The 12,439-nt window shown below is 37.4% G+C and overlaps 2 protein-coding genes across 2 annotated transcripts; both read left to right on the forward strand.

The window, feature by feature from the left end:
* Positions 1 to 760: 760 nt before the first annotated feature.
* Positions 761 to 2,012, forward strand: LOC125478350 (F-box protein SKIP23-like). The gene is made up of 2 exons (XM_048586496.1): positions 761 to 770; positions 871 to 2,012. Exons 1-2 carry the CDS (start codon positions 761 to 763, stop codon positions 2,010 to 2,012), a joined length of 1,152 nt encoding a protein of 383 aa, XP_048442453.1.
* Positions 2,013 to 8,833: 6,821 nt separating this feature from the next.
* On the forward strand, positions 8,834 to 12,062 carry LOC125478293. Its single transcript, XM_048586386.1, has 3 exons — positions 8,834 to 9,685; positions 10,283 to 10,437; positions 10,914 to 12,062. The coding sequence occupies exons 1-3, from the start codon at positions 9,049 to 9,051 to the stop codon at positions 11,166 to 11,168; spliced, it is 1,047 nt and encodes a 348-aa protein (XP_048442343.1). The 5' UTR covers positions 8,834 to 9,048; the 3' UTR covers positions 11,169 to 12,062.
* Positions 12,063 to 12,439: the final 377 nt, after the last annotated feature.

Here is a 12,439-nt window from a genome sequence, read left to right on the forward strand (position 1 = left end):
TACATGCACATTAATTTACCTACGAACAAGTATACCATGGGTGTAATTCGATGTATATTAGGAAGAAATGTAGTTCGATGTATGGTATTAAAAATAGTATGTTACACCCATATTTATACAACAATAAAACGTGCCTAACATATCTAACAATACATGAAAAATAATTTACCTACCAATTAATATGGATAAAATTGCTACAAAATATATCACGAAAAAAAAAAACTACTTTTCTAGTTTGACATAGATACGGTTAATGCAAACACTTTTTTCATTTTATTTCACTTTTTCTACTACTTTTAATTTGGCATAAATTTAGGAATTTGGAAAAGGGACCATAAAGTATGAGTGGCATGAGTGTAAATAAATTGTATTAATAGGTCAATAGTGTTCCTATATGTTTGCGAATTTTAAATTTGGGCTTAAATTAGATCTTTAAAAATAGATGGGTTTTTATCTACAAATAATGAATTGTAAGGGCCAAAATCTAAAGCACCCATTTTTTTTTAATTTTAAATTTCTTGTTGAGAATAGATTATAACATTCTTCGAATATATCCAGTTTCCTAATCCTAATCGGTTCGGGTTTCCTATTTGTTTGTGTAATCCTATTTCCTTCAAATAATTTTATGTATATATGTATATACATGCAGGTGCGAGAGTTCATACAATTACATTGCACTGTTACACTTGTATAAGACGATTCAGCGGCAAGCACCAAACTCCAAATCTTCCTCGTGTCGTCGTGTGGTGTCTAATTAAATATGGGTTCAGGTATGCTCTTTCGATTTCAGTTCTCCAAGCAATTTACTTACTTTTATATCAGGATTCAATAGTCTAATTTCTAGTACTGTAATTTTGTTTTCTGTTTCAGCAGATTGGGCACAGTTGCGTACCAGCCTTTTGGATTTAGTTTTGGAGACATTAGTGTCACCAGCAGACTATTTGCACTTCGGCTGCGTTTGTAAGTCGTGGAACCATGCAGCAAAGGCTAATAAAAAGCAACGTGCTCTTGTGTCAACTTTCTGTCCTCCGTTGCTCTTGATATCTACCGGCAAAAACGGGACGTGGAGGTTATGCGACGCAATGAATAACAAGGTGTTTGATTTGCAACTCAAGTTGTCGAACAAGCGGTTTTGTGGTTCTTCAAAGGGATGGTTAATAGCGGTGGACCAAAGTCAAACCATAACCCTAACAAATCCACTATTGAGGCACAAGGGAAGGCGAATGAAGGACAATTCAATCATTCGCCTCCCTCCGCTCACTCCACGAGATGAGCATGAATTGTTGATGCACCCCTCAATATGTAACTACGGAGTCTACAAGGCTACAATCTCGGCGGATCCAATATTATTTGCAGAGGATTGCATTGTTCTTGTCATCTACGAGGACCTATTGCAGTTGGCATTCATTAGACTCAAAGACACAAAATGGACTTATGTTGATAGGCGATGGAAAATGTTGGAAGACGTTGTTTGCTTCCAAGATAATTTTTACCTTGATAACCGAAGAACACTCTTGTCGTTTCATCTTACCCGTCGGTCCTACACAAAGGTAAGCGTAATTGCAAAACCCAAGAAACCAGAGGATCCTTGCTTCAAGACATATCTCGTGAATTCAAATGAGGAAAAATTGTTGATGGTTCAAAGATTTATTTGGGATTTTGAAGATGGAACACGAGACACGACGGAATTTAAAGTTTTTGAATTGGATTACGCTAAGTGTAAGTGGATAGCGATGGACACCTTACGTGATACGGCACTCTTTTTGGGTGACAATTCTTCAGTATGTGTGTTGGCCTCGAAGTTTCCAGGATGTCAAGCGAATTGTATATACTACAATCACGATGCTGATCGTATGAGCTTTGATGTCGGGCCTTATGGACCGCATGATTTTGGTGTGTATAACGTCATCACGGGACAAGAGATTTCAAAGCCGTACACCAAAGATGTCATGGCCTTTTTAAAGAACAGCCGGAAACCTCCAATATGGATTGTGCCAACTTTGCAGTTGTAAAAAGATTGTTTTGCTTACTCTAGAAGCTTTTTATATATCGTTCCTATTTTATCGGATGTCCCTGAAAGGGACCGCTGGAAATTAATTACGTGCACTTCTTTTCTTTTTTTCATTTTTTTTTTTTTGGTTGCTGTAAACATACAACTCCACTAATTGAAATTTGATTTTACTTTTATGTTGCTTGGTTGTATATACTATTTTGTGACTTAGCCCAGATCACCCTTTGGTAAAATCTCTTTTGATTTATCAAAAAAAAAAAAAAAAAGAATTTTAAGTACTCAGAATTCCATAAATTTTTGTTATGTGAAATTAATTCTTAGTTCACATGGCATTTGTTACTTATTTATTTTTTATTTTGTTTTGTGAAACCACAAAATTGTTGTATTAGGTTGTAGATTAAGGAGTTGACGGAATTCATCTCCAATCTTGTGGTAGAGGACCACTTGCATTTGCGAACTTATGTTCATTATCACCCCATTTTGGCAAAGGAGATCAAAAGTAATGGTGGAAAGCCAATTAAATCAACCAAAATACAAGTTAATAAAATAAATTCCAAAAACCACAAACCAAATCCATTTTCAAATATTCATATCAAAATTCAGGGATAACATTTTTAAGAGCTACTACGAAAAGCAAATAAAATTAAAAAAAAAAAAAATAAAAAAAAAACACACACACACACACCACACTTTGCAAATTACAATCATTCTAATTTCTCGTCTTCCAGTGACATCTCCATCTCCATCTCCATCTCCATCGCCTATCCATGTCTTCGTTGGAGGTATCGTTTTAGTCCTCTCTACTTTCATCAAAATGACTACGCTAAACTCAACAATAAAAAAATTACGAAAAAGAAATGCACAACAACAATAATCATGTTGCAAACAGCATACAATACACCTACAGATTAACAGGAATAGAAAAAGATGGAAAGCTAAAAGCATACTAGACAACTATAAATTCGTTACCATAATCTCCGTCCTTGAAATTAGTCGCCATGTCTTGAATACATGTAAACCAATGCTAATCGAGCTTTCTATAACTACATTACTACCTACATATAGAGAAAATCATGCCAGCATTTTTATACTTCTATGTTTTCTGTCATTGGTTGAGAGGAGCGGCGGTAACTCAAATAAGCATGAGAAGAATTATAGAGGAGATGACAGGGTAAAGAAGTCTATGGATCAACTGAGAAAAACAGAGGTGGTGGTGACTGAATACTCCCCTTGCGAGTGCCTCTCTCTTCATTTGCTCTATTCGTCGTATTGAGTTGCTATCGTAGTTTTACAACTTGGACGTCTTAACTGTTAAGTCCTTTTATGAACTATAGCTAAACTAAACGGAGCACTGATTAAATTTATCACTGCATAATCATTCAACCGCATCGACCACGCACTTTGTTCAGGTGCCATAAGTGCTGTAAATTATGCTTTTGTAGTTTATAGTGTTACCATCCATTGTTTCTTACCACACGAAGACATCATGTCATCCAAGACTGAACAAGTTCATTCTAGAATAATCAGCATCATAGGAGCTGACAGGGTTCGAGCCTCTACTGTGATGCAAGAGCAACACTCCTCTCCACCATTGCGGTAGAGGGCCACTTGCATTTGGCAAAAAAGATGAAAAGTAATGGTGGAAAAATTTGAGTTTGCCCAATTAGGGAGTGATGCAGTTCACGTAGAAGCTGCAAAGAATAGGAAGGGAAATAACCATGCACAAGCTAAAAGAAAGAGAATAGGAAGGGCCATATTTTCCGGGAAAATATTTTCAGGACTTGTAAGAAATCGAAGGATTCAAACCTAAGGTACTGTGTGGTACGTGGGATAGGACAGAATGTAGTGGGACGAGGCGTTCCGTCCCGCGTTTGGTATGCCAAATTGACTGGGACGCGCTGTCCCGTGGAACGAGTTTTAGCCATTTTTTCGTTGCACCTTCCCTCCTGGAACGACTTGTTCCAACCCATGAAACACAAAATTGTAATTCTTTTGAACAACAATACCCCTTCTCCTTTTCATTAATTCCACTATCTACCCTCCCTCGCTCTCGTAGTCTCCTTCTCTTCGAACCCAATCCCAGCAAATCCATCCGAACCCAATCCCAGCTTCCTTCCGCCGCCTCCCTCTCTCACCGCCTCCCTCCTCCTTGGTTAATGCCACAGTCTCTAGAACGTTGACATGGAAGGTTGCTTGATGAGATGCTCTCACAGCGGCACTCTCCTTATGATGAAGAGCCACGATTGTTTTCCAAAATTAAAAAAATTATAATTAACATTTCATTCAAGAGTTAACCAAATCCAAATCCCTAAATATAGAAAACCCTAATTGCACACCTTATTTGGAACAACAATGGTGAAGGACAAAGGGTCAACGACGACACTGTGATAGACGGGGATGGACAGAGGAACTCCGCAAGGATTGGTAAGTGACGAACGAATAAGTGGAGGATTGGTTAGTGAATGAGTCTGAGAGAGCAGAAGGTAAGAGTCGATCAATGGTGTGGGAATTGAAATTGAGGGTGTAGATTGAATATATAAAAGGATTTAAATCCGCCAAACAAATTCTTATGCATTGGTGATGAGTATATAACGCAACTTGAATAGTAAATTCTTATTTAACAATTTATTTGGCGAATTCAAATTCTTTTATATATTCAATCTACATCCTTAATTTCAATTCCCACACCCTTGATTCAACTCTCACCTTCTGCTCTCTCAGACTCATTTACTAATTAGTCCTCCCTTTCTCTGTTCGTCACTCACTAATCCCAGCGGAGTTCCACCATCCATCCTCGTTTGTCGCAATGTCATCCCAAACCCTTTGGCCCTCACCATCTTTGTTCCAAGTAAGGTGTGCAGTTAGGGTTTTCTATATTTAGGGATTTGGATTTGGTTAACTCTGAAAAAAAATGTTAATTATAATTTTTTTAATTTTGGAAAACAATTGTGGCTCTTCATTGTAAGGAATAGATAATGCATGTCCAGGATTATGAAAGAGTTTTAATTATGGTGTTGGGGATTTGCTAATTTTGTTGTGTTTGGCTTTGATTTCTTGACTGATTACTTTGATTTGGAGATGATTTGTTGTGTGTGATTTCGGTGGATTATACCATAGATTTGGGGTTTTGACTGATTGCTTTGATCTACCACTTTGGAAATGTTTTGTTGTGTGTGTGTTGGACCATATTCCTAATTATCTTTGATATACAGATATGGCAGCAACACCACAACTAGAACCAAAACAAGAACAATCCCCTCATGTAAGTTTGTGTTCCGTAGCATGATGAATATGTCTGTGTTCCGGAGCATGATGAATGTGTGTGTCATCTAGTGTCTGTCTTATTTAAATTTTTTTTGTTTTTTGTAGAGTATAATAGAACCAATGAACAAATTAGACCCACGCGAATGACCCATAACCTCGCAGTTACAAGCCTTTTTGGACTGTGTGGGTTTAGGATTTCAGGTAGATAAAACTATGATAGATATCTTGGTTAGATGCTATAATAAGGATGATGGGAGTTTTATATTCAATGAAAATCGTTGCTACTTCAATTTAGTAGATGTTCAAATAATAACAGGCTTGCGAGTAGATGGCAAGCCTGTATTGGGTAGGATGACCTACTTGCAGAGACTTTTCAAATGCAACCTGATGGTAAAATCATTAAGAAAAGGAAAATAAAGTTATCGTGGCTCAGGAAGACCTTCTTCAAGTTAGTGGTAAGTGAGGGTGATCCTCTCTGGGATCAATACATTAGGGCATATTTTCTGAACCTCATCGGATCTTATATAGCACCCGATACGACCACTGGGAGTGCGCATTCCCACTACTCGACTATCTTAGGTGATATCGAAGCTGTTGGCCAGTATCTGTGGACCACCATGCATGATAAAAGAGGCAAGATGAATGGCATGTATGCGCTAATGGTAATACTCTAATTAAATTTTTTATATTTATTTTACTTGGTTATTTTTTTTTTTTTTTATTTTTTTAATTTTGCAACTTACATTTCGTCTCTTGTAGGTGTTTGCCATTGAGCATATAGGACCACTCTGTGAAAAGCTCATAGGAAACGTTGAGCTTCCTACAGAATTGCCATTGACGGTGCCTTGGTCCCACATCTTACACAAGGTGATACACGGGAACACGCTTCGAAATGGTCAGAGTTACATCCACAGTTTAAACAACTTACGTAAGTATTTTAAAATTTTTAACCTTTTAGACATAATGGCGCATTATTTTAACTTTTTAATTTTTTTTATTAAAGCTCGTCCAACATCCCTACCAAAGGCTTAATCTAGAGCCTTATGCTCGTGAGCCTGGTATGGCTTGTTAAACGACGATATTCATCAACTACTTTGACCTCGCCATTCACAATCCAAAGGTGTGCCATGTTCAATTTGGGCTTGAGCTAGCATTGATTCCTGCTTTTCCTAAAATCTTGGTGTACCCAAAAATGGGACCAAGGATAGAGAGGAATCTGATGATGATGAACGGTATAACCTTTACACTTGGGCTTGGTTGGAAAAGAGTCCATTGCCTGGTAAGCCAAGTTTTTTATTTTATTTAATAATTTGGTATCAGTGGAGCCAGCCTGCTCAACTTATTTTTGGTACATTAATATTTTTTTTTTTGAGTTATGCATTAATTTATTAACTCTTTTTGATTACACGTCTAGCTGGTTTGACATGTCCGCCATGGATGGTGGATGATCATGTGCCCCATTACTCTTGTTGGAGGATCATGTGTCAGAGGATTAGGTGCCCCTTTAGTGTCGAAGGGTCATGTGCCTCCCTTACACGTGCCGGAGAATGAAATGTCACCCTCACACATGTCGGAGGATCAGGTGCTCCTCTTACACATGTTGAAGGATCAAGTGCTTTTCTCACATAGGTTGGAGATGATCAGGTGATTCTGCCACACGAGCTGGAAGATTAGGTTCCCTTGATCACCCCTCCATCATTAATGACGATCACCTATCCACCATCATTGCTGCCAAATGACAGTCTGTTGACAGAGACAAAGGCAGCGGCGGTAAAAATAGCCGCGATAGAGGTGATTGTGGCAGAGACTGTGAGGGCCCCACATATCTATACCAGAAAAAAGATGGGTCAAAATCAAATAGGAGTCATCGATGCACCACCAATCGGGCGGGAAGGTAGCGTTAGTAGTTGAGGGGTCATGATGCTGCATAATCAGAAGTCTATAGCATCACTAGTTTCCCTAGTTGCACCATAGAGGGTAGTGCCAATTGTTGGGGGTCAGGATGCTGTAGAGTCAGTAGTTTATGCATTGTCAGTTGCTACCCTAAAGGATGCTCTTCAACATAAGTATGATTTTAGGACAATCTTAAAAGGTATAACAATGTATGTTTTTGAAAAATTGGAGGATATTAAAAGGAATAAGGATCGTAAGGATAAGGATACATGACAAGATTTGAACAAAAAAAGGGAGTTAATTGCCCCAGTGATGGGCAAAGAAAGGTACAGGAGGAAAGGCCTTTCAAGTGGAGGCTGCGCCTGAGGAGTCAATTGCCCTGGTCGTGGGAAAAGAAATGGTAGAGGAGGAAAGGTCTCTCAAGTGGAGATTGCGCCCGCCGAAGGCTAACAAGTGATGCAACTTAAAAAGAAAGGTTGAACCAATATGAAGATGTCTCCTGCCTCTCTGCTTTGACCTCTCAAACTCGCCTCCAACGAAGATGTCTCCCGCCTTTTTGCATCGGACCCTTCGGACTCGCCCGTAAAGGATAACACCACTTTTACACTCCTTGTCATTATGAGTGATCCAGGGTCTTTAAGACTTTTGGTTTATATATTTCAAGTTCATGTTTATAATCATCTTAAGAACGTCGCAAAACGGCATTGCCCTAAAACAGTTGAACCATTTCTCAACATTCCATTATGCTCAACCGTCTTGATTTGTGACAGCTGAAAGATTACAAAAGCTCGAGGCCTTGAAATACATGTCTGCATGTTCGACCTAACAACGAAGAATGACTCCATATGTCACGCCCCGACCCTGAGATACATCTAGGATCGACATCTGACGTAACCACACACATGTCCGTCTTTTGATATGTCTAAACGAACCTGGCCAAATCTCGTTGATTTAGTTGAGTTTGAAGGTGTAGGACGACTCCCCACTACCAGTAAACCACAGAAGTGCTCCCTTAGACCACTCAACAAAATCTGATATTTTATTTCTCTAATTTTATCAATTTTTGTATAAGATGGGTAGAGAATTTGCATGAGTTGGTCATTGGTGAAAGAGAGTAACTTTTCAAATCTTGGTGTTACAGATTCTTACTTGTTTTTCTAAATAAAAACGATAGTTTTACTTTAACTACACTAGCGAGAGGGAGAAAAGTTTGAACCTGGACATAGTAGGTTGAAAAGGAAGATTCTAATCATCAAGACAGTTACCATTTTATTTTAGTTGTTAGGTGACTAATCAACCTTGTTGGGTTGTTAATGGGTAATTGTTAAGACACTTTAATTTGATATCACTATAATATAAAGGTGAGATTGGTAATGATGGTGTCAAATGAAATTTTAACAACTCAATGAGTTGATTTGCCATCTCCGCTTATAGGACTATATTGATTTGCAACACCTATTTTCAGGAATTATTTTGATCAACTTTCAATTTCAATGACTATCTTTATGAGCTGCGTCATTTTCAAAGACCATTTATGATAACTTTTTATTTATTTATTTTATTGGACAAAAGGAGAAGTTTGGTTGACGTAATTTGCTACTAACTTTCATTATAGTCTTAGTTCGGATCATACTTGGCTTGACGCTGTCTCTTTCTCTCTCTCTCTACTTTTTCATCATATCTTGTTCCTCTTTCCATTCATTCCCTTGCAATGCAAGCAAAGTTCCCATGTAAAGAGGAATCAACCACCACAACCACTGCTACTCTATATAGTAATATACATGATGAACGAATCTAACGGCCTTAATTTTCCAAGTTTTTCATATATAATAGCTAGCGGCCGCTACCGATGATATATGTATATCTTTGAATTATAACTAATGGGGATCTGTTTCGGGAAGCGGAAGAAATCGACGGCAGAGATAGTGCCGCAAAAACAGCCGACGACAACAGTCCGACTGTACGGCTCTCCCAGCAGCACAAACTACATCCGATTTGCCCTCAAATACAAGGAGGCGGCTGTCTCACTTCGCTGCGTGGTGGTCGCCAGATCTAATGACGACAACGACGACAATGACGAAGATTATAGAAACTTGGTGGTGGCGATGGAGGTGGAGGAGGGCGGGTCATCGTCGGAGCCAGCTGAGAGGGTTTCAGGGCCGCCCAATACTCTGCTGCAGTTGATAGAGGCCAGATTCCCTCATCCGCCGCTTCTTCTTCAAACGGGGTCGTCCTCTGAAACCCAACCGACGTCGCTGGTGGCGGCGGTGGTGAAGCTGACTGAGCTGCAACACAGGAGCCTGGCGTGGCACTTGGAGAGGTTGGTGAGGTGGGTTATGGATCTGTTGAAGCGTCCGGGTAAAGGAAGAGGAGGCGTGGTTGATCCGACGGTGGGGAGTGCTCGGATGGAGGTAAGGAAGCTGGGGAGGAACTACTCGCAGCTTTTGGAGCTGATGTTGGAACACGCTCAGATGGAGGAGAGACTCCTCTTCCCCATCTTCAACTACTGTGATCCAGGTCACATCTTCCTCTTTCCCAATTAAACTTTTACTTTTTTTTTTGGTATATATATATTTTCAGGATTGCAAAAATAAAGATACATGTAAGAATCTTCTATAAATATTTTCCGGCACCTAAATTTCTTGTCATTTGTAAGAATTTTCCATGAATATAATTTTGATGGAGTAAAAAACCGTAAGATTATATATGTAAATGCATATGGAAAGATTTTTCACACATACGCCATGTTGTATAATAACATAGGAGTAAAGAGAATAAATTAGCATTGAACTCGTCAGTTTTGAAATTTGAATATAAAATTTTTATTTATAAATGAAAAGAAATAATATTATACTGTAATATTAAGTGATATAATAATAAATTATTTTAAAAACCCAGCAAATGTCATTACTTAGCTAAAATGTTGAGTTAAAACAAGAAACTATTATTAACATTTCAAAAATCTCATTCTACACTTCTTATAAATTTTTTTTTTTTTTTCTGATTATAGATAATTTTAAGAACAAATGAGATGTTTAAAGTCTTAATAACAATTTCTTAAAACAATTATTATTAATAAAGTTAAGATGGTAAACTAACCAAATAATTATGCAGGGATCTGTAAAGCTGCGAATGAAGAACACGCAAGGGACCTACCCATCATGAACGGAATCAAAGAAGACATCAAATCCATTGAGGTTCTTGACATTGGGAGTCGTGACTACAAAGAAGCTCTTTCCAACTTTTCTAAGCGCCTCAAATCACTACAGGTGATCCATGTTAACTGCCTCTTGTCAGTGATTTATTAGTGTTATATACAATGTTAACTAGTGAGTAATTTAATATAACATTAACTGCATGTTTAAATTCATTCCATAGTCTCTTTTCATAATTCAAATTTTTTTTTTTTTTTTGAAACTTCACTCAAAAATCTTTCTTACAGATTTTATCCATATCGAAAAGCGTTTCAATACTAAATTGGGACAAAGAAAAAATAGAAACGCACAGTGTTGCTAAAAACACAATGAAATGTTTATAACAACAATCATATAAAATGATTTTTTATTTGGACGAATTTTTGTATGGAGATCTAAACAAAGGAAAGGTTTGGAACCTTGGAGGATGAGAGAATATTATACAGTGGGCATGAACACGTGATTAGTGTTGTATTAAGTTATACAATATAATAATATTCTACACATAATAATATTACTAAATATATATTTTATTTGGACTTAATATGTAGGAGCGTTATAGACAACACTTTACGGAGGAGGAAAGAGAAGTATTGCCGTACATGGAGGCCGCCGAGCTGAGCAAAGAGCAGCAGCAGAGACTATTGGACGAGTGTTTGGATGTGATGCAACAGTCACACTCATCGCATTTGTTCAATTTTCTTCTTGAAGGGTTACTTCCTCGTGAAGCCATGCACTACTTGGAATTAATCTCCATGTCCACCAACAAACAACGAACAACTTCTCTGCTTCACATGATCATTTAGCTACTTATAACATCAATCTAGCTAGGGTTTTTTTTTTTTTTTTTTTTTTGGCTATATTGATTTGTTGATTTTGATACTTTTTTATTTTATTTTATTTGGCTATTTTAATTTGTTGATTTTGATAAAAAAAAAAATTAATGATTATATAGCACGAACAATATTTCACTGAGAAAGTTAGTGAAACTTACATAGACTTGTGCAGTTTGAGACTTACATAGAAAACCAGCCACAAACTCAGATATGCCCCCTATCGATCTTGTTGGTCGGTCGGTCTACTAAAGCCAAATTGGTTCTACAGCTCCAGCCGTCAATTGGTATCACCGGTTGCCTCTAGAATCTCTTGTCGGACGATCTTTTTATCTGCCTTACTCAAGCCAAACTTGTAGATTAGGGCTCAAATCATATCATTATAATTCTTTTATGTTTCATTTTGGTAGTTCTAATTCTTTGTTTTATGTCTATTTGGTCTTATGGTTTACGAATAATTGATTATGTGATGCAATTTTATGCATCTAATACACAATGTTCGTTACTGTGTTTGTTCATGATAAATACATCTGGGAAGCAGCAATGAGTCTCCTGCAATAAGAGGTAAGCTCAATATAACCCGGATTTATTATTGGGAGAGAACTGAACTTCAGTTGTTTTTGGTCACGTTTGATGGTCCGCATGCGATTGAATTCGGCATTTCGGATTGATTAGGTTAGGACTGGAGTGGACATTTTAGGAGTTACAAGTAAATTGTTCGTTCTAGTCTCGTAAACACACAAAAGGAAAATGTTGTGGTCTCTAAAAACACGAAACATATGAACACGGTGTGAAAGAAAAGATTATGCTGAGTCATGTTTTTTATATCTCGATGCAATAATGCTCCTTTTGCATGATATGGTTCAACAAATCAAATATTGAAGTGCTTAATGTTTTCTATTTCTTATATAAGGTTAAAGTAACGCTTTTTCTTAACAAAAGAAAATTGTTTGCACTTGATTTGAACATTTTGATTGTGTGAGATATTGAAGCAAATTAAATGTGTTTGTCAAATGGAAGATATAAAGGATATGGGCGTGTTTACTTATGTTTATACTACCCTACTTTTGATTTTATTTTGAGCATTTATCCAAGATGTTTAAACACATAGTCCACACTTTTCAAATAATGGAACTACCATTTTAGATATCTTTGAAGAATAAATGGCGGATTTTACTTCAGTCGTGTTCTAGTTATTTTAATGTTTAATCCTAGCCATCCTCTTTCTACTCTTATTCATCCTC

The sequence above is a fragment of a genome, unplaced genomic scaffold, assembly GCF_019419815.1.
Source record: "Pyrus x bretschneideri cultivar Hongxiangsu unplaced genomic scaffold, Pyrus_bretschneideri_v1 Contig24, whole genome shotgun sequence".
Classification (NCBI taxonomy): domain Eukaryota; kingdom Viridiplantae; phylum Streptophyta; class Magnoliopsida; order Rosales; family Rosaceae; genus Pyrus; species Pyrus x bretschneideri.

Bases quoted from the DNA above. Each gene is read 5' to 3' on its own strand.
- LOC125478293 (XM_048586386.1), top strand. From the start codon at position 9,049: ATGGGGATCTGTTTCGGGAAGCGGAAGAAATCGACGGCAGAGATAGTG. The intron at 9,686-10,282 runs GTCACATCTTCC...ATAATTATGCAG, and splicing joins CTTCAACTACTGTGATCCAG to GGATCTGTAAAGCTGCGAAT. The intron at 10,438-10,913 runs GTGATCCATGTT...CTTAATATGTAG, and splicing joins AGCGCCTCAAATCACTACAG to GAGCGTTATAGACAACACTT.